At 46.3% G+C, this 25,280-nt stretch overlaps 1 protein-coding gene across 1 annotated transcript in view; it reads left to right on the forward strand.

Moving 5' to 3' along the window:
• The first annotated feature begins 4,456 nt into the window (after window positions 1-4,456).
• The window catches only part of CENPV (centromere protein V), an 86,116-nt gene continuing 65,292 nt past the window's right edge, over window positions 4,457-25,280 (forward strand). Inside the window, exon 1 of the mRNA XM_063955843.1 lies at window positions 4,457-4,908. Within this exon, the coding sequence (XP_063811913.1) occupies window positions 4,628-4,908 (281 nt within the window). The 5' untranslated portion in view covers window positions 4,457-4,627. The remainder of the gene's footprint in view (window positions 4,909-25,280) is intronic.

Raw genomic sequence — 25,280 nt, forward strand, 5'->3', positions numbered from 1 at the left:
AGAATAGGTCTCACCGAGCCGTCTGGCTTCAGTACCACAATATAGTGTGGAATAATACCCCTTTCCTTGTTGTAGGAGGGGTACTTTGATTATCACCTGCTGGGAATACAGCTTGTGAATTGTTTCCAATACTGCCTCCCTGTCGGAGGGAGACGTTGGTAAAGCAGACTTCAGGAACCTGCGAGGGGGAGACGTCTCGAATTTCCAATCTGTACCCCTGGGATACTACTTGTAGGATCCAGGGGTCCACTTGCGAGTGAGCCCACTGCGCGCTGAAACTCTTGAGACGACCCCCCACCGCACCTGAGTCCGCTTGTACGGCCCCAGCGTCATGCTGAGGACTTGGCAGAAGCGGTGGAGGGCTTCTGTTCCTGGGAAGGGGCTGCCTGCTGCAGTCTTCTTCCCTTTCCTCTATCCCTGGGCAGATATGACTGGCCTTTTGCCCGCTTGCCCTTATGGACGAAAGGACTGAGGCTGAAAAGACGGTGTCTTTTTCTGCTGAGATGTGACTTGGGCTAAAAAAAGGTGGATTTTCCAGCTGTTGCCGTGGCCACCAGGTCCGATGGACCGACCCCAAATAACCCCTCCCCTTTATACGGCAATACTTCCATGTGCCGTTTGGAATCTGCATCACCTGACCACTGTCGTGTCCATAAACATCTTCTGGCAGATATGGACATCGCACTTACTCTTGATGCCAGAGTGCAAATATCCCTCTGTGCATCTCGCATATATAGAAATGCATCCTTTAAATGCTCTATAGTCAATAAAATACTGTCCCTGTCAAGGGTATCAATATTTTCAGTCAGGGAATCCGACCAAGCCACCCCAGCGCTGCACATCCAGGCTGAGGCGATCGCTGGTCGCAGTATAACACCAGTATGTGTGTATATACTTTTTAGGATATTTTCCAGCCTCCTATCAGCTGGCTCCTTGAGGGCGTCCGTATCTGGAGACGGTAACGCCACTTGTTTTGATAAGCGTGTGAGCGCCTTATCCACCCTAAGGGGTGTTTCCCAACGCGCCCTAACTTCTGGCGGGAAAGGGTATAACGCCAATAATTTTCTATCGGGGGAAACCCACGCATCATCACACACTTCATTTAATTTATCTGATTCAGGAAAAACTACAGGTAGTTTTTTCACACCCCACATAATACCCTTTTTTGTGGTACTTGTAGTATCAGAAATATGTAACACCTCTTTCATTGCCCTTAACATGTAACGTGTGGCCCTAATGGAAAATACGTTTGTTTCTTCACCGTCGACACTGGAGTCAGTGTCCGTGTCTGTGTCGACCGACTGAGGTAAATGGGCGTTTTAAAGCCCCTGACGGTGTTTGAGACGCCTGGACAGGTACTAATTGGTTTGCCGGCCGTCTCATGTCGTCAACCGACCTTGCAGCGTGTTGACATTATCACGTAATTCCCTAAATAAGCCATCCATTCCGGTGTCGACTCCCTAGAGAGTGACATCACCATTACAGGCAATTGCTCCGCCTCCTCACCAACATCGTCCTCATACATGTCGACACACACGTACCGACACACAGCACACAGCACACACACAGGGAATGCTCTGATAGAGGACAGGACCCCACTAGCCCTTTGGGGAGACAGAGGGAGAGTTTGCCAGCACACACCAAAACGCTATAATTATACAGGGACAACCTTATATAAGTGTTTTCCCTTATAGCATCTTAATATATAATAATATCGCCAAATAAGTGCCCCCCCTCTCTGTTTTAACCCTGTTTCTGTAGTGCAGTGCAGGGGAGAGCCAGGGAGCCTTCCTAGCAGCGGAGCTGTGTAGGAAAATGGCGCTGTGTGCTGAGGAGAATAGGCCTCGCCCCCTTTTCGGCGGGCTTCTTCTCCCGTTTTTCTGACAACCTGGCAGGGGTTAAATACATCCATATAGCCCCAGAGGCTATATGTGATGTATTTTTAGCCAGCATAGGTACTTTCATTGCTGCCCAGGGCGCCCCCCCCCCAGCGCCCTGCACCCTCAGTGACCGTTGGTGTGAAGTGTGCTGAGAGCAATGGCGCACAGCTGCAGTGCTGTGCGCTACCTCATGAAGACTGAGAAGTCTTCAGCCGCCGATTTCTGGACCTCTTCTCTCTTCAGCATCTGCAAGGGGGTCGGCGGCGCGGCTCCGGTGACCCATCCAGGCTGTACCTGTGATCGTCCCTCTGGAGCTAGTGTCCAGTAGCCTAAGAAGCCAATCCATCCTGCACGCAGGTGAGTTCACTTCTTCTCCCCTAAGTCCCTCGTTGCAGTGAGCCTGTTGCCAGCAGGACTCACTGAAAATAAAAAACCTAACAAAACTTTTACTCTAAGCAGCTCTTTAGGAGAGCCACCTAGATTGCACCCTTCTTGGCCGGGCACAAAAACCTAACTGAGGCTTGGAGGAGGGTCATAGGGGGAGGAGCCAGTGCACACCACCTGATCCTAAAGCTTTTACTTTTGTGCCCTGTCTCCTGCGGAGCCGCTATCCCCATGGTCCTGACGGAGTCCCCAGCATCCACTTAGGACGTCAGAGAAATTAGGTGCCTCGGCTTATATTCGGGTTGACTTATACTCAAGTATATATGGGTATATATTATTTTCTTAGTTTTCTGTTTTGTAACTTGCAGCTCGACTCAAACTACGTGGATCACAGGGATTATAGATGCACGCAAAGAAAGTGCATTAGGGTTAAGCGCACCAAACATTACAAACTTTAGAACTTAACTATATTTTTTGTTTTTTAACTCCGTTCAAACTGCGTGGATCACAGGGCTTATAGATGCACGTGAACAAAGCTCACTAGGTAAAGCACACCAAACAGCACAAACAATAAAACTACAGTATATATTTTTTTATTTTACTGTTTTTGAACTACTTGCCTGGCATGGTGACATCAAATGCGACCACACCAGGCTGAGCTTTTCCTGACATCTGCGCATCTGCTTCCTGGTTCCCTCCCCCCCAGTGCCTGACACCACCCCCACCCAGTGGCTCCAGACACTAGCAGCTGCTGGGGAAACTAAAGTCACAATACTTGCGATGTTCCTATAATCGATGGTCGTGATGCTCCGACCATCGATATTTGTACTGATGTTTACATTTTTTTTTTATTTAAATGTGTTTTAAATGTGAAAATTGTATTGAACATACTTTTAATAAAATGTTCGTAACCTAATTCCATCCTAAAAAAACCCACAAATAAATATTAGTCAGTTAAGTGGTTAACTTGCAGCTCGGTTCAAACTGCATGGAATCACAAGGCTTATTGATGCACGTGAACAAAGTGCACAAAGGTAAAGGAGGTTAAACAGTTTAAACAGTACAATTTACAGCAGAGTACAGTGCTGCAGCATACAGTAGCATGCCCCTACACAGTCAATATACAGAGTACAGCCACTTGTGAATCTGGAGTCTCTGGACACAGCACAGCCAATACAGTACAGTACAGTGTAGCATACAGCAGCATGCAGCGTGCCCCCGCACAGTCACTTAGAGTGAGCACAGCCACTTGTGAGTGTGGAGTCTTAGCACAGCCAATACAGCAAAGTACAGCACAGAATACAGCAGCATGCAGGATGCCCCCACACAGCCACTTGTGAGTCTTGAGTTTCGGCACAGACAATACAACAGAACACAGCGCAGTACATAGGAGCGTGCTGCACACATGCAATTAGTACAGTGCAGCAAACAGCAGCGTGCATCACAGTGAAATAGCACGAGTCCCGAATCATAGGGGTTTCTATAATGGGTACAGTGTGCGGTGCACATGGGCCCCTAGTTCTGGGGGGCCCACACCGCACCCATATAGTATACTTACCCCACCAGGGTCCCGCGGCGGTGTCTCTGCAGTGCGGGCACAAATCACTCATAAAATGGCTGCAGCAGCCATTTCCATGTGATTTGCGCATGCGCATTGGAGATGTTCCCGGGCGCCATGTTCCAGGGGACCTGCTCATGCGCTGTAGACTCTGACATTATGCCAGTGTCTACTAGCTTCCGGAGAGGAGGGGGCCCACAAGGGAGGCTGCACTCGGGTACCCTCCTCTCTTAAAACGCCTCTGTCCCGAACGCAGCGCTTTATATAGAATCCAAGTCCCACAAGAATCCAATGCCGGGAGGATGACGTTCGGCCTCGAAGTGGGATCCGAGCTGGCGGGAACACCCACAGAACACATTCTTATCCCCGGGGTTTGGAGCGGATTGGATTCCGTGTAATCCGGACCACTGATATACAGAAGTACATTTTATGTTTTAGAGAAAATGCCTAGTCTTGTATTACATTGCATTGTGCTGGTTTACTATGGAACTCTAACCACTGCACTAGACTGGGCAGAGCCTGAAGGAGTTAATGCAATAAGGAAGTGAGAGAGAGGCTCTGCCTAAGCTCATAGTGGAGGACGTGGATTGGACAGTTTAGAGCTGTAAGGGAAAGGAGGGGTGTGGAGAACCAGCATGTGTGTGTGTGTGTGTTTGTGTGTGTGTGTGTGGAGAGACGAGCAGGAGTGAGGACGCTGGTGCTGCACTTGTTTTGGGCTTGTTTTTCACTCATCAGTTGCTTGTTTTTTATTTCAGAGTTGGCAACACTGCCCCGGGGCACCAGTGTCAGGGACACCTGAGCTAAGATGGTGAAGGCGAAAAAAACGTTTCCAAAGCGGGGAACCCCAGAAAGGCAGAGCAGGACGACGGTGCTGGCGGCACCCCACGCAGTGCAGCAGCTCATAGACACTGGCAAGAGGGGCAAAGCCAGGAAGGTAGCAGCGATTAAGAAACAAGTGGCGGAGAAGAATGATGCTCAGCAATCCCCGATGCTGGACCTGGGCTCCCAGCGGCAGCGATGGCTCAACTTCGTCACACAGCAAAGCCTCAGCTCGGAGGATGCAGCCAAACTTCTGCTGGACTCCTTGTGAGTACTGTCCTTGGGGAGGGCTGTTGGGCCAAACCTGAGTGTAAATGCATCTATTACCCAGTGTTACTCTTATCACCTTCATCGCTAATATTGTTGTGCTGTCTGCTCTGTTCTGGTTGTGACTGTGAGTGTCCCTCTTCACCTTGCTGGTGCTGTATCCAAGGCAATGGTGTTCTGCTGGGGGGCTCCAGTGCTCAGCACAGAGGACTGCAGGTGGCAGTGGCAAGATCAGTCGGCACCCGTATAGCAGCTTAGACAAGCTTTATATACAGGAATATTTTTATATATATATATATATATATATATATATATATATATATATATATATTCTTACATAATGCATATCAACCTTACATATCAGCTTTGTATACAGGCTTAATATACAGTTTATTAGCCCTATACACAGCTATAATATATTTCTGGTTTATATATCATGTGTAATATATAGCAGGTTTATATATGCAAATATTGTATCACAGTCAGCCTTATTACATATTTCACCTTTATATACACCGGTATAACATATATATCCTCTTTATGTACAGGTTGTAAATATGTCAGCTGATCACTGTGGTATCTTGAATGTATCTCATGGCAGAGCAGTGTTTTCCTAGCACTCACTGGGGGATACGTGTCAGAGAATGGTACAATAATAATAACATGGCCTCCGTAAATGTTATACTGTCACACCATTGGCCACTCTCATTTAACTCTGAAAATATTAATAAAAACCCTTTTAAAACACAGGAATACAGGCACCCGGGCTCTTTATGTTTGGGGAGGGGGGGAATTGGGGTTGGGGGTGGTCTTCCACTGTGTCTTTGTCTGAAACCACCATTATTCCATGTTAGTAAGCGAGCCAGCAGCCAAGCAAGGATTGGTACTATGAATGCTGGATGGAAATCAAAGAGATCCATTGATTTATTCTATAAAATCCGTTTGTTTGTTTTTCAAGAAACCCACTAGAATGAGAGGGAAGTCTCATAAGATCAGCAGGGGACCGATATTACTTTTTATTCTTGACCTTGCTATTTAATTTCCCTTGTGTGACTGAATATAACAGAACTGTTTATTATTATTGCAAAAAATATTTTTTAAAAAGTGTTTTTATTTCCTGAACTCTGTATAGTTAATAGAAGTTATTATATAACCGCGTCACAGTGTACATTTTACTTTACACCACAAAATGGCAGCATGCTGTCTGTACACAAAGCTCAGTCTTCAGTAGATTGATGTAACCTGGTGATGTGTGTGTGTGTGTATATATAATATATATATAGCCAGTATTTTAATATTAAAAAATAAATAATGCAGTTATTTTTAAAAAAGCTAAATTTTCGGAGGTCCACAAAGTTAGTTTTTTTCTTATTATGTGATGTAATAGGTTAGTGATATAAGTGGTATCCCTAATCAGTGAGGATGGATGGGAAGTACTGTATTCCGTCCAGTTCTCATATATTTATAAACCAAGAGCTGTAGGTAGAAGCATACAGTATATCACAGTAGTGTTTTTTTCTGCAGGCTCAAAGAGCTTTTCAGGTATAATAATTTGTTTTGACACAAATACTATTTAAATTTGTCTAATCTTGCAGTAGGATAAAGATCACCCACATGTTACATTGCCATGTTATAGAACCCATTTGTTATAGTAGTTTAGAGAAATGTACTTTATACAGAATATTTTATTTGCTGTTGTAAATAGCATAGATGCCACCATTTTATAATAATTTTCAGGGATGCTATGGGCTGTATTCAGAAAATGATATGTCTATATAAATAATGCGGAAATGAGCGTTTCCACATTTTGAAGTATTCCCGCTATTTAGCAAAGGGTTAACGGAGAAGATAAAACAATTACCTTCTTCGGTTTTATCTTCTTCGTTAATACCCCTCTGCACAATATCTCACTGTAGAGAGCAAGCCATTGTTATTAGAATTACAATACTTTTTTTTTTAAACTCTTTATTTGTACCAGGAGAGACAAAAAGGTATACAACACAGATACAGCTGTACAATAAAGGGTGAAAAACGGTCTCCATGGAGTTTCTAAAAAATTTTTTTGCAGTTAACATACAAACAAAAATGTCCCGCAAGGGAGGACAGAATTACAATACTTTTAACAGGAAAAAATAAATATTTTGCAGGCGCTAATATAAAATATAAAAATAAGTTTTATAAAAAAAGATTTTTCTATATACCCAAGCAGCAAACCCACTATACAGTATATGCTTGTGAATATATACTTTGGTCTATATAACAACCTAGTGTGGCTGATATATATAGTGACAGAAGTGGGATATATTTGAGAGGTTGCGCTAATGTTTTAACACCTTGAAATCAGTAATACACTGTTTTAAAAAAACATGACTGTTTTATTTTCTAATTATTCTTTATATAAATGAATCAGTTTTATAATAAAAGAAAAATACATATTAAACAATACAATCAATTGTTTACATATAAAAAGAACTATTTTTTATATAGCCACCTATTCAATATAATGGTGGTACTAAAGGTGAATAATAATGGAATAAACACGCAATAATTGTAAAAATATATATCTATAAGAGGCGGATCTTTACTTGTGTGCATACTGTGTGTGTGTGTGTGTGTGTGTGTGTATACTGTGTGTGTGTATGTATGTATGTATGTATGTATGTATGTATGTATGTATGTATGTATGTATATATATATATATATATATATATATATATATATATATATATATATATATATCTCGTTTGTACACATCCACACTCATTACTCACTCCCATGCACGATTGCGGACTTTCTTTGGGCTGCACTCACAATGGCCTACCACACACAGTAAGACTCTCCTTTAGGGGTATATGCAATTGCGGTCGAATTTCCGAAATTGTCGAAAAACGGGACTTTTTCGCCAAAAAAAAAAAAATCGACAATGCAATTCAGTAGTTTCCGTCAAAAAAAAAACGGACTTTCAAAATTCGACTTTTTGAAATTCGACATTTGTCAAATTCGACTTTTCTGCAATGGTACAAATGCGGCAATTCGACAAAAGTATATTCAATTGAAGTTTGGAAATTCGACAACAGTGCTTTTAGACATTAAATTCGTCATTTTCAATCCGCCACACTTTGGTGGGTGAATCTAATAAAAAAAAATTTAAAACATGTTTTTTTTGGTGTTTTTTTTATTGGTAATAGCATATCTATTTATATTAGAAGGGATTAGGTACTTGGTTTGTCTTTTTGGGAGGCACAAGTATTATTTATATATTTTTAAAAATATTATTATTTATATTTTTTTAAATGGAATGGTAAAATCCCGGAAAAAAATGGCATGGGGTCCCCGATCCAAAGCATAACCAGCCTCGGGCTCTTCGAGCTGGTCCTGGTTCTAAAAATCCGGGGGGAAAATGGACAGGGGATCCCCCGTATTTTTAAAACCAGCACCGGGCTCTGCGCCTGGTGCAAAAAATACGGGGGACAAAAAGAGTAGGGGTCCCCCGTATTTTTAACACCAGCATCGGGCTCCACTAGCTGGACAGATAATGCCACAGCCGGGGGTCACTTTTATACAGCGCCCTGCGACCGTGGCATTAAATATCCAACTAGTCACCCCTGGCCAAGGTACCCTGGGGGAGTGGGGACCCCTTCAATCAAGGGGTCCCCCCCCAGCCACCCAAGGGCCAGGGGTGAAGCCCGAGGCTGTCCCCCCCCATCCAAGGGCTGCGGATGGGAGGCTGATAGCCTTGAGAAAATGACAAGAATATTGTTTTTTTCCTGTAGTACTACAAGTCCCAGCAAGCCTCCCCCGCAAGCTGGTACTTGGAGAACCACAAGTACCAGCATGCGGGAGAAAAACGGGCCCGCTGGTACCTGTAGTACTACTGGAAAAAAAATACCCAAATAAAAACAGGAGACACACACCTGGAGAGTAAAACTTTATTTCACACCTGCCGTCACACAAATACTTACCTATGTTGACCCGCCGACAGCCACGTCTCCTGATCCGACGATCCGGGGTACCTGTGAATAAAATTATACTCACCTCAATCCAGTGTCCAGATATAAATCCTCGTACTTGGCAAAACAAATAAACGAACACCCGGACCAGCGGACTGAAAGGGGTCCCATGTTTACACATGGAACCCCTTTCCCCGAATGCAGAGACCCCCCCGTGACTGCTGTCACAGAAAGGTCTCTTAAGCCAATCAGCGAGCGCAACGTCCTGGCACTCTGCTGATTGGCTGCACGACTGAGCTGTCAGACTGCGCATCGCAAAGCCTCTCCATTATACTCAATGGTGGGAACTTTGCGTCAGCGGTGAGGTCACCCGCGGTCAGCGGCTGACCGCGGGTAACCCCACCGCTGACGGCAAAGTTCCCACCATTGAAAGTAATGGAGAGGCTTTGCGATGCGCTGTCTGAGGTCACACGCGCATACAGCCAATCAGGTGAGTGCAACGAAGTAGCGCTTCCTGATTGGCTGAAGGGACCTCGGTGACAGGAGTCACGTGGGGTCCCGGCATTCGGGGAAAGGGGTCCCATGTGAAAACATGGGACCCCTTTCAGTCCGCTGGTCCGGGTGTTCGTTTATTTGTTTTGCCAAGTACGAGGATTTATATCTGGACACTGGATTGAGGTGAGTATAATTTTATTCACAGGTACCCCGGATCGTCGGATCAGGAGACGTGGCAGTCGGCGGGTCAACATAGGTAAGTATGTGTGTGTCGGCAGGTGTGCAATAAAGTTTTACTCTCAAAGTGTGTCTCCTGTTTTTATTTGGGTATTTTTTTTTCAGTAGTACTACAGGTACCAGCGGGCCCGTTTTTCTCCCGCATGCTGGTACTTGTGGTTCTCCAAGTACCAGCTTGCGGGGGAGGCTTGCTGGGACTTGTAGTACTACAGGAAAAAAAATATTCTTGTCATTTTTCTCAAGGCTATCAGCCCCCCATCCGCAGCCCTTGGATGGGGGGGGACAGCCTCGGGCTTCACCCTCTGGCCCTTGGGTGGCTGGGGGGGGGGGGACCCCTTGATTGAAGGGGTCCCCACTCCCCCAGGGTACCCCGGCCAGGGGTGACTAGTTGGATATTTAATGCCACGGCCGCAGGGCGCTGTATAAAAGTGACCCCCGGCTGTGGCATTATCTGTCCAGCTAGTGGAGCCCGATGCTGGTGTTAAAAATACGGGGGACCCCTACTCTTTTTGTCCCCCATATTTTTTGCACCAGGCGCAGAGCCCGGTGCTGGTTTTAAAAATACGGGGGATCCCCTGTCCATTTCCCCCCCGGATTTTTAGAACCAGGACCAGCTCGAAGAGCCCGAGGCTGGTTATGCTTTGGAGGGGGGACCCCACGCCATTTTTTTCCGTGTTTTTTCCCGTTTTTAAAAAATCGGCACAACTCCGTCAAATCGGCCCTTTTTAGTCAGCGGGACTGTCGAATCCGTTTTTTATTGAATATGGTCAATTTCAGCACCCACTTGCCGAAATTAGACTGTCGAATTGTGTCGAATTGAAAAACGGCCGAAAAATTGCCGCGATTCGCCGCTAATTGCATTTACCCCTTAGTCTCCAAACCTTCAAGCGTTCCCTGAATACTCACCTATTCAGACAAGTTTATCAAATTCCAGAACCGCTCACATAACCTTCATAAGATTTCCTATCCAATTATATCACCACTGTACAGTCCACACATATCCTCCACATATTTTCTCTTTTTTCACTTTTTCTTCTGACCCTGGTACAACATTGCTGTGATGAGATATCATGCAGCCCACGAGAACCTTTAGTTTCTACAGACACTGCAATCATGCTTAATGCGTCAAAACTTTCACCAGTCCTATGCTCGGTGCAGTTCATCCCGAGTATGGCCTCCAGTGTGAGTGATTCAGCGTTTCTGTACACAAGCACATTCAACATGCCCATATTACGTTACCTCTGCGTCTGGGTAGCAGAACACCTTTCTAATACACTTCTTGGTGTGTGCGTCTGAATCCGTACTGTAACTCTGTACAGACTGCATCAGGGCGCATACGCGGTATAAGACAGATGTATGCACAGACTAAAACATATTGGCCCACACAGGAATAAACATATTGGCCCCACAGGAAATTAAAGGAACACATTATCCCCCACGGGAACACACACACACACACACACACACACACACACACACACACACACACTGGGGGTGATTCAGAGTTGATTGTAGCTGTGCTAAATTTAGCACAGCTACGATCAGGCACACTGACATGTGGGGGGACGCCCAGCACATAGCTAGCCAACATGTCAGTCCCTGCCCGGTCGCAGAAGTACAAAAGCGTTTTTGTACTTCAGGAGTAGCTCCCGGCCAGCGCAGCTCCTGCGCGCTGGCCGGGAGCTACTTGTTGCTGCCCGGTTCGCAGTTCGACGTTAACACAGCCGCCGCGGCCCACCCCAGCATGGTCCGGCCACGCCTGCGTTGGCCGGACTGCGCCACTTAAACGGCGGCGCCCCCTCCTGCCCAGCGACCGCCTCTGCCTGTCAATCAGGCAGAGGCGATCTCTAGCTAAAACAGCCGTCGGCTGCCTGGCATGCGCCGGCGCACTGCGGCGCCGGTGAAGTTCAGGTCTGATCACTGCTGTGCGAACACGCACAGCACCGATCAGGTCTGAATTAGCCCCATTGGCCCTACAGAAAACAAATACATTAGTCTCCTCAGAAAAAAACAAACACATTGGCCCCCACAGAAAAAATATAAAAGCACATCAGCCACCACAGAAAAGAAACACTGACCCCTGGAAAAAAACAATCACATTGGCCTGTACAGAGAATAATAACTCATTGGCCCCCACAAGAATAAAATAAAACAAAATGGCTTCCACAGGAAACACACAAGCACGCGCGCACACACACACACACACACACACACTACAGAAAAATAAAAACACAAAATAAACAAAAAAATTGACCACTGACATGAAAAAATATAAACATACTGACCCCCGTAAGAAATTTAAAAAACACAATGGCCCCCACAGGAACAAAAACACATTGGCCCCCACAGAAAAAAAACACATTGGCCCCAACAGGAAAAAAAACATATTGACATACACAGAAAAACACAATGGTCCCTACATAAAACATAAAAAACATTGGCTCCCCACATACAAAAAACACATTGACCCCGGACAGGAAAAATAAAAAAACAATATTTCCCAGAGGGAAAAAAAAATACACATTGGCCCCCACAGAAATAAAAACACAAACACATTGTCCCCCACATGGAAAAAAATAAAGACACATTGGGAGAATGTAATAGGGTGTGATAATCAGAAAAAGAGAGATTGTCAAAATTCTCCTATTTTTTTAAAGTGGCAATTATTTACATGGCAAAATCAACCTGTATATATATATATATATATATATATGGCTATAGCTGGTAATTCGGATATTTTGCCTTATATTCCTGCACAGCCTAGGAAAGCACGTCATTATCAAATGCAGCTTTTCGGACAAAGAAACAAGAAAGTCCGAGATGCGTCCTTTCTTGCCAGAGGCGGGGCCAGAGGAAAGAAGCTGCACAACACAGCTAGTTCCCAGGAACAGAAGTCCTCCCCGGCCTCTATGAAAATCCACCGCATGTCGCTGGGGCTCCACAGACGGAGCTAGGCCCGGTGGGGGCACGCTTTCGTAAGTTCTGCAACAAGTGGGTTCACTCCCTGTTAGATCCCTGGGCAATAGATATTGTGTCTCAGGGATACAAGCTGGACTTTGAGAAGATGCCTCCTCACTGACGGCCCTGCCAGCTTCCCCCCACGAGAGGGAAACAGGGTTAACTGCAATTCACAAATTGTAGCTTCAACAGGTGGTGGTCAAGGTTCCCCTCCTTCGATAAGTAGGGGGTTATTATTCGACCATGTGGTAGTCCCGAAACCAGACGGTTCGGTCAGACCCATATTGAATTTAAAATATCTGAACATATACCTGAAAAGGATCAAGTTCAAGATGGAATCGCTAAGAGCGGTCGTTACAAGCCTGAAAGGGGGAGATTTTATCGTGACACGGGACATAAAGGAGGCATACCTTCATGTCCCCATTTATCCACCTCATCAGGCGTACCTCAGAATTGCGGTACGGGATTGTCATTACCAATTTCAGACGTTGCCGTTTGGTCTCTCCACGGCCCCGAGAATATTCACCAAGGTAATGGCGGAAATGATGGTGCTCCTGCGGAAGCAAGGTGTCACTATTATCACGTACTTGGACTATCTCCTCATAAAGGCGAGATCAAGAGAGCAGTGGCTGACCAGCGTATCACTTTCTCTGGAAGTGTAACGGCAACACGGCTGGATTCTATATATTCCAAAGTCGCAGTTGGTTCCTACAGCTCATCTGCCTCTCCTAGGCATGATCCTTGACACAGACCAGAAAAGGGTTTATCTCCCGATAGAGAGAGCTCAGGAGCTCGTGACACTGGTCAGGAATCTATTAAAACCAAAACAGGTGTCAGTGCATCACTGCACTCGAGTCCTGGGAAGGATGGTGGCATCATACGAGGCCATTCCTTTCGGCAGGTTCCATGAGAGGATCTTCTAATGGGACTTACTGGACAAAGTAGTCCGGATCACATCTTTAGATGCATCGGTTAATCACCCTATCCCCCGGGGCCAGGGTGTCTCTCCGGTGGTGGCTGCAGAGTACTCACCTTCTCGAGGGCCGCAGGTTCGGCATTCAGGACTGGGTCCTGGTGACCACGGATGCAAGCCTCCGCGGGTGGGGGGCAGTCACTCAGGGAAGAAGTTTCCAAGGGCTGTGGTCAAGTCAGGAGACTTGCCTTCACATCAATATCCTGGAACTAAGGGCCATATACAACGCCCTAAGTCAAGCGGAAACCCTGCTTCGCAACCAATCGGTGCTGATCCAATCAGACAACATCACCACAGTGGCTCATGTAAACCTCCAAGGCGGCACACTTTGCAGGGTGGCGATGGCGTAAGCCACCAGAATTCTTCGATGGGCGGAGAATCACGTACGAGCACTGTCAGCAGTGTTCATTCCGGGAGTGGACAACTGGGAAGCAGACTTCCTCAGCAGGCACGACCTCCACCCGGGAGAGGGGGGACTTCATCAAGAAGTCTTCGCGCAGATTGTAGGTCGGTGGGAACTGCCACAGGTGGACATGATGGCATCCCGCCTCAACAAAAAGCTACAGAGGTATTGCGCCAGGTCAAGAGACTCTCAGGCGATAGCTGTAGACGCACTGGTGACACCGTGGATGTTCCAGTCGGTTTATGTGTTACCTCCTCTTCCTCTCTTACCCAAGGTGCTGAGAATCATGAGGAAAAGAGGAGTGAGAACAATACTCATTGTTCCGGATTGGCCAAGAAGGACTTGGTATCCAGAGCTGCAAGAAATGCTCACAGAGGACCCATGGCCTCTGCCTCTAGGGCAGGATCTGTTGCAGCAGGGACCTTGTATGTTCCAAGACTTACCGCAGCTGCGTTTAACGGCATGGCGGTTGAACGCCGGATCCTAGTAGAAAAAAGGGTTTCCGGATGAGGTTATTCCTACGCTGATAAAGGCTAGGAAGGACGTGACGGCTAAACATTATCACCGTATACGGCGAAAATATGTTGCTGGGTGTGAGGCCAGGAATGCCTCTACAGAGGAATTCCAGCTGGGCCGTTTCCTTCACTTCCTACAGTCGGGAGTGACTTTGGGCCTAGAATTGGGGTCCATTAAGGTCCAGATTTCGGCCCTATCCATTTTCTTTCATAAAAAACTAGCTTCTCTACCTGAAGTTCAGACGTTGTAAAGGGAGTGCTGCATATTCAGCCCTCTTTTGTGCCACCAGTGGCACCTTGGGATCTTAACGTGGTGTTGAGTTTCCTGAAATCTCACTGGTTTGAGCCGCTTAAGACCGTGGAGTTAAAATATCTCACGTGGAAAGTGGTCATGCTATTGGCCTTAGCTTCGGCTAGGCGTGTGTCAGAATTGGCGGCTTTGTCATGTAAAAGCCCCTATCTGGTTTTCCATATGGACAGGGCAGAATTACGGACTCGTCCGCAATTTCTGCCAAAGGTGGTGTCATCTTTTCATTTGAACCAACCTATTGTGGTGCCTGCGGCTACTCGTGACTTGGAGGATTCCAAGTTACTAGATGTAGTCAGGGCTTTGAAGATTTATGTAGCCAGAACGGCTGGAGTCAGGAAAACTGACTCGCTGTTTATCCTGTATGCATCCAACAAGCTGGGTGCTCCTGCTTCAAAGCAAACTATTGCTCGCTGGATCTGTAACACGATTCAGCAGGCTCATTCTGCGGCTGGCTTGCCGCCTCCAAAATCAGTAAAAGCCCATTCCACAAGGAAGGTGGGCTCTTCTTGGGCGGCTACCCAAGGGGTCTCGGCATTACAGCTTTGCCGAACTGCAACTTGGTCGGGTTCAAACACTTTTGCAAAGTTCTACAAGTTTGATACCCTGGCTGAGGAGGACCTTGTGTTTGCTCATTCGGTGCTGCAGAGTCATCCGCACTCTCCCGCCCGTTTGGGAGCTTTGGCATAATCCCCATGGTCCTTACGGAGTCCCCAGCATCCACTAGGACGTTAGAGAAAATAAGATTTTACTCACCGGTAAATCTATTTCTCGTAGTCCGTAGTGGATGCTGGGCGCCCGTCCCAAGTGCGGACTTCTTCTGCAATACTTGTATATAGTTATTGCTTAAATAAAGGTTATGTTATGGTTGCATCAGGTTTGTCTGATGCTCCGTTGTTGTTCATACTGTTGACTGGGTAAGGTTATCACAAGTTATACGGTGTGATTGGTGTGGCTGGTATGAGTCTTACCCTGGATTCCAAAATCCTTTCCTTGTAATGTCAGCTCTTCCGGGCACAGTTTCCTTAACTGAGGTCTGGAGGAGGGTCATAGAGGGAGGAGCCAGTGCACACCAGTAGTACTAAATCTTTCTTAGAGTGCCCAGTCTCCTGCAGAGCCCGTCTATTCCCCATGGTCCTTACGGAGTCCCCAGCATCCACTACGGACTACGAGAAATAGATTTACCGGTGAGTAAAATCTTATTTTTTATTTTTTTTAACTGAAGAAATTTTATTAGAGAAGATTTTCAATACAGAGCATACACAACATTTGGTAAACAAAAAGGCCAGTAACGCAGTGGCCGCATGTCTGTAAACCATAATACATGGTAGTATAGTAATAATACTAAAAAAACGTGAAAGTTAGAGGCAAAGGGAAAGTAGGGGAGAGTAGAAAGAAAGAAGATAGAGAAAGAGTGAAACACACAATAGGGGAGATGCTGACCATCAGTCTTCCAGGGAAGATGTAGGGAACCTACGCATACTTCTGTACATTCTAAACTAAACAGTAGACAGATATTTAGAGACATAAACATAAAGGGCTCATGTGTATGGTCTATCCATTGACAGTTAGCCCTACCCGGGCCATGTCAGGAGGGCTTGGTGTCAGCCTATCACAGGTTCTCAACATCAAAGAAATCAATCAGTCATACACCACAAGGCAAGGCATTCCGGGAGGCAATACAGGAGGAATAGTAATCAAACCAAGGCAGCCATTTCAGTAGAGGGGATTGGGTAGCTAAGGAATATTTAATGTTCATGGTTTCCATTTCGAAATTGCGTTGTATGGACGCTATAATTTTGGACAAGCGCGGTGGATCCGTTCTCTTCCAAAATTGAGCGATTGCGGCCCTGGTGGCTATGAAAATATGTCCTATAACATAAGTGTATTCAGAGGGTACATAGGGAGGAAAATAATGCAAAAGAACAATCTCAGGACGGTAGGGGAGGATCACCTTTGTGACCTTTTCGATTAGTCCAAAAACCTCCGTCCACAGTGGCCTAATAACTGGGCATGTCCAAAATGTATGTATTAAGGTACCTTCCAACCCACATTGTCTCCAACAAAATTTAGAGGAATCCGGCCAGATCTTATGGAGTTTATCAGGTGTGTGGTAGAGGCCATGAATTAGTTTGAACATCATTTCAGTGTGATTGATGCACCGAGACATTTTAAAAATATTCATGAAAATATTTTCCCATTCCTGATCTGTCAGAAGGATATTAAGTTCCGATTCCCACCGTACTTGAGTATGTAATTTCATGTCATTGTGTGGGGATAGAAGGGTAACATACCACTGTGATACACCACCTTTGTGTTGTATGGAGGAAAAGTTACTCAAGATATGTGGAGGGGGAGTAGGGGTGGTGAGAGGATTGGGTATATTCGCCATTATCCAATGTCGAATGCGTAGATATTTATAAAAGTCCTTTGACGGTATCAAATGTTGGGATTGTAGCTGTTGGAAGGTTTTAAGCCCTGAGTTATCATATAAGTCCTTGACCAGCTGAACACCAAGCTCCCGCCAGTTCCGCAAAGAAAGGTCTGGGAGCAATTTCGATATCGCTAAAATGGATAGGTGCGAGGAAGGCAGTGGGCAGTCGCCCAGATTAGTAACCAATCTGTCCCAAACTTTAAGGGAGTTAGTTATACTCCTCATAAGTTTGGTAGAGGGGGGTCTATGTGAAGGTTTGACCCAGATTAAATCTGGAAGAGGGAATTCAGAGCACATATGTCTTTCAATATCTACCCAGGGTTTTACGGACTCTGTCTGAAGCCAGTCCTTCAGCTGATCAAGGAGACACGCATGTTGGTAAAGTTCAAGGTTGGGGAACGCGAGACCCCCGCTACCTTTAGATCTAAACAAGCGGGTTCTAGCTATCCTGGGCTTTTTACCCTTCCAAATAAAGGTAGACATGACAGCGTAGAATTTGTTAAGGAGAGCAAGCGAGACTAAGTAAGGTATGGCTCTAAACAGGTACAGAATTTTAGGGAGGAGCATCATTTTAATCGATGAAAGTCGCCCTAACCAAGAGATTTCATAGTTCGTCCACTGTTTAGTGAGGGTTTTAAAGTGGTCTAAGAGGGGAAGGTAGTTACAATCCACCTCGGAATGAGATTTGGAAGGGATCTTGATCCCAAGGTATTGAAGGTAAGAGTCTTGCCAGGCGTAGGGATATGTAGATTGTAGGGATTGGAGTGGAATCGGTTCAATGTCAAAAGCTAATGCCTCTGTTTTAGCCGTATTCATTTTATAGTAGGAGACCTTGGAGTAGTCTTGCAGAATATCGTGGATAGCTGGGAGAGAGGATTCAGGTTTAGTTACAAACAGCAAGACGTCATCTGCAAACAGGCAAATCTTATGTTGTGTGGTACCTATATATACTCCGCTAACCAGGGTAGACGCCCTAATTTTCTCTGCCAGGGGTTCTATTGCTAAGATGAAAATTAATGGTGACAGTGGGCATCCCTGGCGGGTGCCGTTAGTGATGGGGAAAGGATCGGATAAAAACCCATTACTAAAAACGCGCGCTGAGGGGTGTGTATATAGGCGTAGGACATTCTGTAAAAATTGCCCCTCGAACCCAAACCTGGCAAGAACTTCTGACATGTATAACCAATGGATCCTGTCGAAAGCTTTCTCCGCGTCGAGGGAGAGCAGTAACAGGGGCTCCCGAGATGTGGGATGAGCTTCTAGAAGGGAGAAAACTCTCCTGGTATTGTCTGAGGCTTGACGACCGATAGTGAACCCCACTTGATCTTGATGGATCAATGTGGGGATCAACGGATTCAGTCTATTTGCTAGCAGTTTGGCATACAGCTTAATATCTGTGTTCAAAAGTGCTATGGGTCTATAATTTGCGCAGAGAGATGGGTTCTTGTCAGGTTTGAGAATCGTTATTATCTGTGCCTCCAACATCTCTCTAGGGAAAGGGTTAGAGGAAGCGTCGTTGTACAAATTAAGAAGAAGTGGGGAGAGTGAGTCTTGGAAGGTAATGTAAAAGAGATTAATAAACCCATCTGGCCCGGGGGCCTTGTCCTTTTTGAGGGCTTTCAGGGAAGTCTGAATTTCTCTTTCAGTCCAGGGTGCGCAAAGTGTGGAAGCATCATCAGTGGAAATAGAAGGCAGATTAATGGAGTCTAAAAAGGACCGTATAAGCTGCAAGGAAGGTTGTGGGGTGAGGGAGTCATGTTTGAGGTTGTACAGTTTTCTATAGTAAGAGGCAAATTGGTTTGCAATATCTTTTGGGTTCAGGGACAGCGATCCATCTGGGTTTGTCAGGTGTTTAATTCTGTTGATAAGGTTTTTCCCTCTAAGTTTCCGCGCCAGCAGTTTACCCGCCCTATTGCCTAATGTGTAGTATTTTTGATTTAGGTTGGAGACTGCTCTTTGTACGTGCGAAAGATAGAGACTGTTCAGTTTCCTCTTTGCTTCAGTCAGAGACGCGAGAGTGAGATCGTCGGCAGGGGATTGTTTATGTTTAGTTTCTAACGTTGTCACCTCCAACTCATAAGCCAGCTGAACTTCCCGGTCACGGCGCGCTATGTGAGCTGAAGCATGGATAGCTGCGCCTCTCAGGACTGCCTTAAGGGCACACCAATGGTTAGAAATAGAGGTATCAGCGGGGCTATTAGTGTCCAGATATGAAGACAAGGCCTCGCGTAATATAGAGACTCCGTCCTCATCTTTCAAAATGTAATCTCGCAACCTCCAGGGGCGCGTAGTGGGGATAGACGTTTTGTATGACCAAGACCAAAGTAAAGGTGCATGATCAGACCACGAAATCGGCAATATTTTGACGGTAGGAATGGATTGTAATGTCCATTTATCCGTCAGGAGCAAATCGATCCTAGAATAGGATCTATGCACTGCCGAATAAAATGTATAGTCTCTAGCTCCGATATTCCTGACTCTCCAAGCGTCATATAGATCGAATTCAGTTAGTAGGTGTGAGAAAGAGGAGGCCAGGGATTTGGCTGCGTTAGCAGATTGTTTATCAAGTTTCGAGGATTGTCTAGATTAGGGTCAGGAGCTATATTGAAGTCACCCATCAGAAAAGTCGCCCCTTTCTTGACACTATACAGCGTTTGAAAAAAGGCTTTCAGAAACCGGGGTTGATTGGAGTTAGGGGCATAAAGGGAGACCAAAGTGACATACTTAGTTCGCATTTTCCCCACTAGAAACAGATATCTGCCATTGCCATCCACCCACTTACCCTCCAATTGAAAAGAGCACGATTTATGGAAGAGGATAGCAACACCATTCCTCTTAAACGGCCCACAGGAGACATAGTGAGTTGGGTAATTGGTATTGGAGAACTGAGGAGGGGTGTGCAGTGGAAAGTGGGATTCCTGTATAGCCACTACGTCCGCCTTTTGATCAGCGAAATATTTCAGAGCCAAGCGCCTCTTATGGGGTGAATTGAGCCCTTTAACATTAAGACTTAAAAAGGTGGCCATGTGGGAGGGTATAACAGGATGGTATGTGGTACAGCGAAAAGCATCAGTAACAATTGTGTCAGAAGGTAATACATAGCGGTATAGTCCACTAAGGAAGAAGAAGCAAAGTCAGCATCAGGAAAGAGAAGAATATGAGAAGAGAAAACAGAACAAAAAATAAAACAGGGGAGAAAAACGGAAATAGCATCCATATAGGAGCTAGAGGTCCCGTCACATGGGTGTCGTGACGGACAAATGTGGGTGGGTGGCGTGTCAGCCAAAATTACCCACCGTCGCCTCCAAACCAAAACATACTTAGCAAATGGTTATCGATCGTAAATATAGATATGATAAATAAATGAGGTCATCCTAAATTAAGGAGAGATGAACGTTTGCTATCCAATGAAAACAGGAATAGTTTTACCTCAATCTAAGTTTAAACTAAAGCCCTGGAACATCAGGCGAAGAACATAGCCTATAGTATAATGTACACATAAACATAGATAAACCTGTAGGGGAAAAAAAAGGTTAAATAATAGCTATCTTATGGTTAGTCCGATGTGAACTTCAGCCCGGAGCCAATGTCCAGTCTTGGGCTATTCGTTTTGGTGATGTAGCGGGGGGAACAGGTTGTTGTTTATCGAGAAGGATGTCCCATTTTTTGAGGATTTTAGGCCCATCCTCAGGTGTGTTGATGATGGTGGTAGTACCATTTCGTAGCACTATCAACTTAGTAGGGAATCCCCACTTATATTGGACTGCAGCTTTCCGTAAAGCTGATGTGATGGCGGAGAATGAACGCCTTTTAGCCATAGTCGCTGGGGACAAGTCCTGGAAAAGTTGAAGAGAATCCAAAGAAGTCGCCGTAGGTGAAGAGGGTAATGCTGCACGCAAGATCTTCTCCTTAATGTGGAAAAAGTGAACCCTGAGAAGTGTGTCCCGGGAAGCCTGAGCAGGTGCTTGCCTGGCCTTTGGGAGTCTATGGATCCTGTCGATCAGGAGATCAGAAAACGAAACATCAGGTATCAGTTTATGGAAAAGATCGGTGGCGTAGCCATACAGGTCAGCGTTGGAAACATCATCAGGGATTCCTCTTATTTTGATATTGTTCCTACGCGAGCGGTCCTCTAAATCCGTAGTTTTGTCGCGGATATAAGCGACTTCCTCTAGGAGAGAGTCGTGTGCGGTGATCAAGTCATTATGTGATGCTACCAGCTCCTCCATCTTATGCTCAATATGGTCTGTCCTGTCTCCGATTTCAGAGATATCAGAACGGAGAGCTTGTATATTAGATCTAAGCTCAGATGAAATGTCAGATTTGAAAGAGGCTAACAAGGAGTGGATAGAGCGTAGCGTGACCGGGCCATCCAGAGAGTCCATATCAACTTGTGCAGCGTTAGCCGGGTTGGATATTTTTGATGAAGTTGATTGAGATGATTGAGCCAGAGACGGCGAGGGAAGGGGTGCGTGGGGCTTGTTACTTGAGGAGGAGGATCCAAAGAAATTCACTTGCGAAGCAGATTTAGACCCCTTCGACTTCTTTGGAGGCATGTCGAGATGTCCCGAAGGGGATCAGTATATCATACAGGTAACAAAAGGATGACCGTAGCAGATGGTTATTCAGGCAGGGAGCGACGGTGGGGTAGACATGGTGTTAGAAGGACATATCCTCACGGGGGAGTCGCACCATATTTGCTGAAATTGTTAGCAATAGGTGTAAAACTTCGTGGTCCTGGGAAATCAGATTATATGCACGAGAGAACAGAGCAGGGGCACGTATCATATGCTTACTCCCCGACTCCGCAATGTAAAGCTCCCAGCCTGGACCAGCCAGCAACCAGGGTCTGCTGTGCAGGAGCTTGGAACTATTTAGGGAGACTCTGTGGGGTGTTTCAGGAGGAAGGCATCTGGTGTGTCGTAAAATCTTATTTTGTCCCTCTCACAGCAGCAGGCACCCCCCCCCTCTCTCCCCCCAACAGTGGCTTGCAACCTCTCTCTTCCCCTAGTACAGTATACAGCAGTCACCAGCACCTTTGCTCTCTCCTGCCCATATCGGCCTGCAAAGCCCCTCACTGTGTCCCTCACCCCCCCCCCCCCCAGCATCCCCCTCTCTCCGACCAGCAGCAGCTCTCTCCCCCCTGCAGCAACCACCAACCTCCCTCTCTCCTCCCGCAGCAGCTGGCAAAAGCTGACACACAGACACTGACATACTGACTCACAGAAACTGACACAGACACTGACACACTGAAGCTGCCAGACACTGACACTGATACACAAACAGGCGCTGATACACTGACACACAGACAGATGCTGACACACAAACAGATGTTGACCAACTGATGCTGACAGATGCTGACATACTGCAAACAGATGCTGACATACTGCAAACAGATGCTGACACACTGATGCACACACCCGTTGACACACAGATGCTGACACACTGAGACTGCCAGACAGATGCTGAAACACGGACGCTGACAGACACACTGATGCTCACACTGACAACAGACACTGACCCTGACACCCACATTAGCACACATGCTCCCCTGTGCAACATAGAGCAGCCACCTCTCTGTCCCTCCCGAAGCAGCCGGCTACCCCCTCTCTCTTCACCCAGCAATGTCTCTCTCCGCCCCGCACTGGCACACATATGCTGACACACAAACAGATACTGACACATAGATGCTGACACACAGACACTGATGCACAGATGCTGAGACACAGACACTGATACACTGATGCTGACACACACAGATGCTGACACAATGATGCTAACACAGATGCTGACATACAGACAGATGCTGACACACTGATGCTGACACCCACCTTAGCACACATACCCCCCCTGTGCAACTTACAGCAGCCACCGGCAGCCCCCTCTCTCCCACCAGCAGTGGTCCGCAAACCTATTCCCTGCCCATCCCATAGCAGCCAGCTACCACCTGTCTCTTCCACCAGCAACGGCTCTCTCCCCTTGCTGCGGCTGTGTCTCTCTCTCTCTCTCTCTCCCCGCAGCAGGAGCTCTCCCCCCCCCCCCCCCATAGCACCAGCAACCCCACTCTCTCCCCTCAGCACAAGCTCTCCCCCCCCCGCAGTGTCCAGCAACCCCCCTATCAGCCTCTACTACTGTAGCGTCTCTCTCCCCACCCCCCGCTTTAGCTGCAAACCCCCTCCCCCCCATGGGCCCTCGTGTTTGCCGGCTGCCGCGGTGCTGGAGGGAGGATTGGGGCACTACATATGAATCAGCGTTGCGTGGGGAGCATGGCCAGTAAGGAAATTAGCTGGTGTCCTGCTAGGCCGATCCACCCTAGGTAGAGAGAGATAGCTATAGATATATTTCTATCTATGTATAAACAAATATATATAGATAGTGTATATATTTATATGTACACTATCTAAGTGTGTGCGTGTGTCATGCAGAGATCGGGCATGACAGAAAAAGACTGCCTTCAAAAATATTCAAAAATCAATCAATCTCGTTTGATCTTGGAAGCTAAGCAGTGATAGGCCTGATCAGTACTTGGATGGGACACCACCTTGGAATATCAGGGGCAGTAATAACATCACAATCAACAAAAAGCAGAAGTAGTGGAGAAACCTCATATCACCATTCCACCAACTTTATCTCTCTCTAGATCAGTCTGGCACAAGTCATTTAATAGCTACTTACATGCAAGACACAATTAGACCAAGTCAGAGGCATTTTCTTTCCCTCTCTGCACTATGTTATACTTACCAGTAGCTAAAAGAGGCAGAACTTTACTTCTCTCCAGCAACAGTAAAGAGCGATACCATCAGTGGTTACCCAGAGAGCTTTCACCACTGGAGCACACTACAAATGACTATCTCTTTTGTCTTGATTATAAATCATTTGTGCTCCTAAGTCTTAAATATTACATATCTTTGTTTTAAATATTTTCACCTAAGGTGCATTCAAATTTGTGTGATATCACAACGGCAAGACTTGTGATTAACTAGGGTTTTTTGAAACCTACACATAGTTAGCACTAATTAAACCTTGCCCTCCTTGAGGTGGAGTTCTATTTTACAGTAATCTGTGTGTCAAACTATTTTTTAACTATCAAGAATAAAAGTTATATTTTAACGCATTTTCATTGTCCAAGTGTGCCCAAACATAGAGCCTTTCTTTTCTTTCCTCCTTTTTTATTGACTATACTGACTCTGGGAGCACCACCAACACAACAAATATTAAATACCTATTTCAGGGTTTAATCTGCATATGGTTGGTCTTCTCAGAGAAACCTAAAAAGCAGAATCTCTGAATTATTAGGGGTATACTCAATAAGATTCGGATCCATTCCGACATGCATTTGTCGGAATGGATCCGACAACCCCTATTCAAAGAGTGGCAAAATCTGACTGTCGGATTTGGCCGCTGCTGCTCACCCCGGCACCGCTCCCCTCTCCCCGGAGCGAGAGATCACCAGCTTGGCAGGGTGGATGGAGGAGGCGGTGGTAATGTCAATCCGACTTTTTACAAAGTCTGATTGACATTGTCGGAAACGGGACCAAAACCTGTAGGATTTGGTCCCTTTTCCGACAGAAGCACGCAGATCGGTGGCTATTCCGCCGATCCACGTGCATTCCGACAGCTTTCCGACAAGTCGGATTTCCCGACTTGTTGGAAAAAATGGGTCCGCATTGAGTAGGTTGGAACCCCTTCCGACCTAAACCTGTCAGAAACTGCCGTCTTTCCAACAAGACGGCAGTTTCCGACATGTAATGAATACACCACTTGTCTTGTACGACGCGAATGCCAGCATATTGCTGTATGTGGAATGCCACCAGCATATCACTGAATGGGGTGTAGTATTGTATGCCGGCGGCCGGGCTCCCGGCGACCAGCATACCGGCGCTGGAATCCCGATCGCCGGCATACCAACAGCGTGGCGAGCGCAAATGAGCCCCTTGCGGGCACGGCGGCGTGCCCTCCAGGGGGGTCGTGGACCCCCAAGAGGGAGATAAGTAGCGGTATGCCGGCTGTCGGGATTCCGGCGCCGGTATACTGTGCGCCGGGATCCTGACAGCTGGCAAACTGAAGACCACCCCACTGAATGTATTTCTCAGTGAAGTT

The sequence above is a fragment of the Pseudophryne corroboree genome, chromosome 2 (assembly GCF_028390025.1).
Source record: "Pseudophryne corroboree isolate aPseCor3 chromosome 2, aPseCor3.hap2, whole genome shotgun sequence".
NCBI lineage: Eukaryota > Metazoa > Chordata > Amphibia > Anura > Myobatrachidae > Pseudophryne > Pseudophryne corroboree.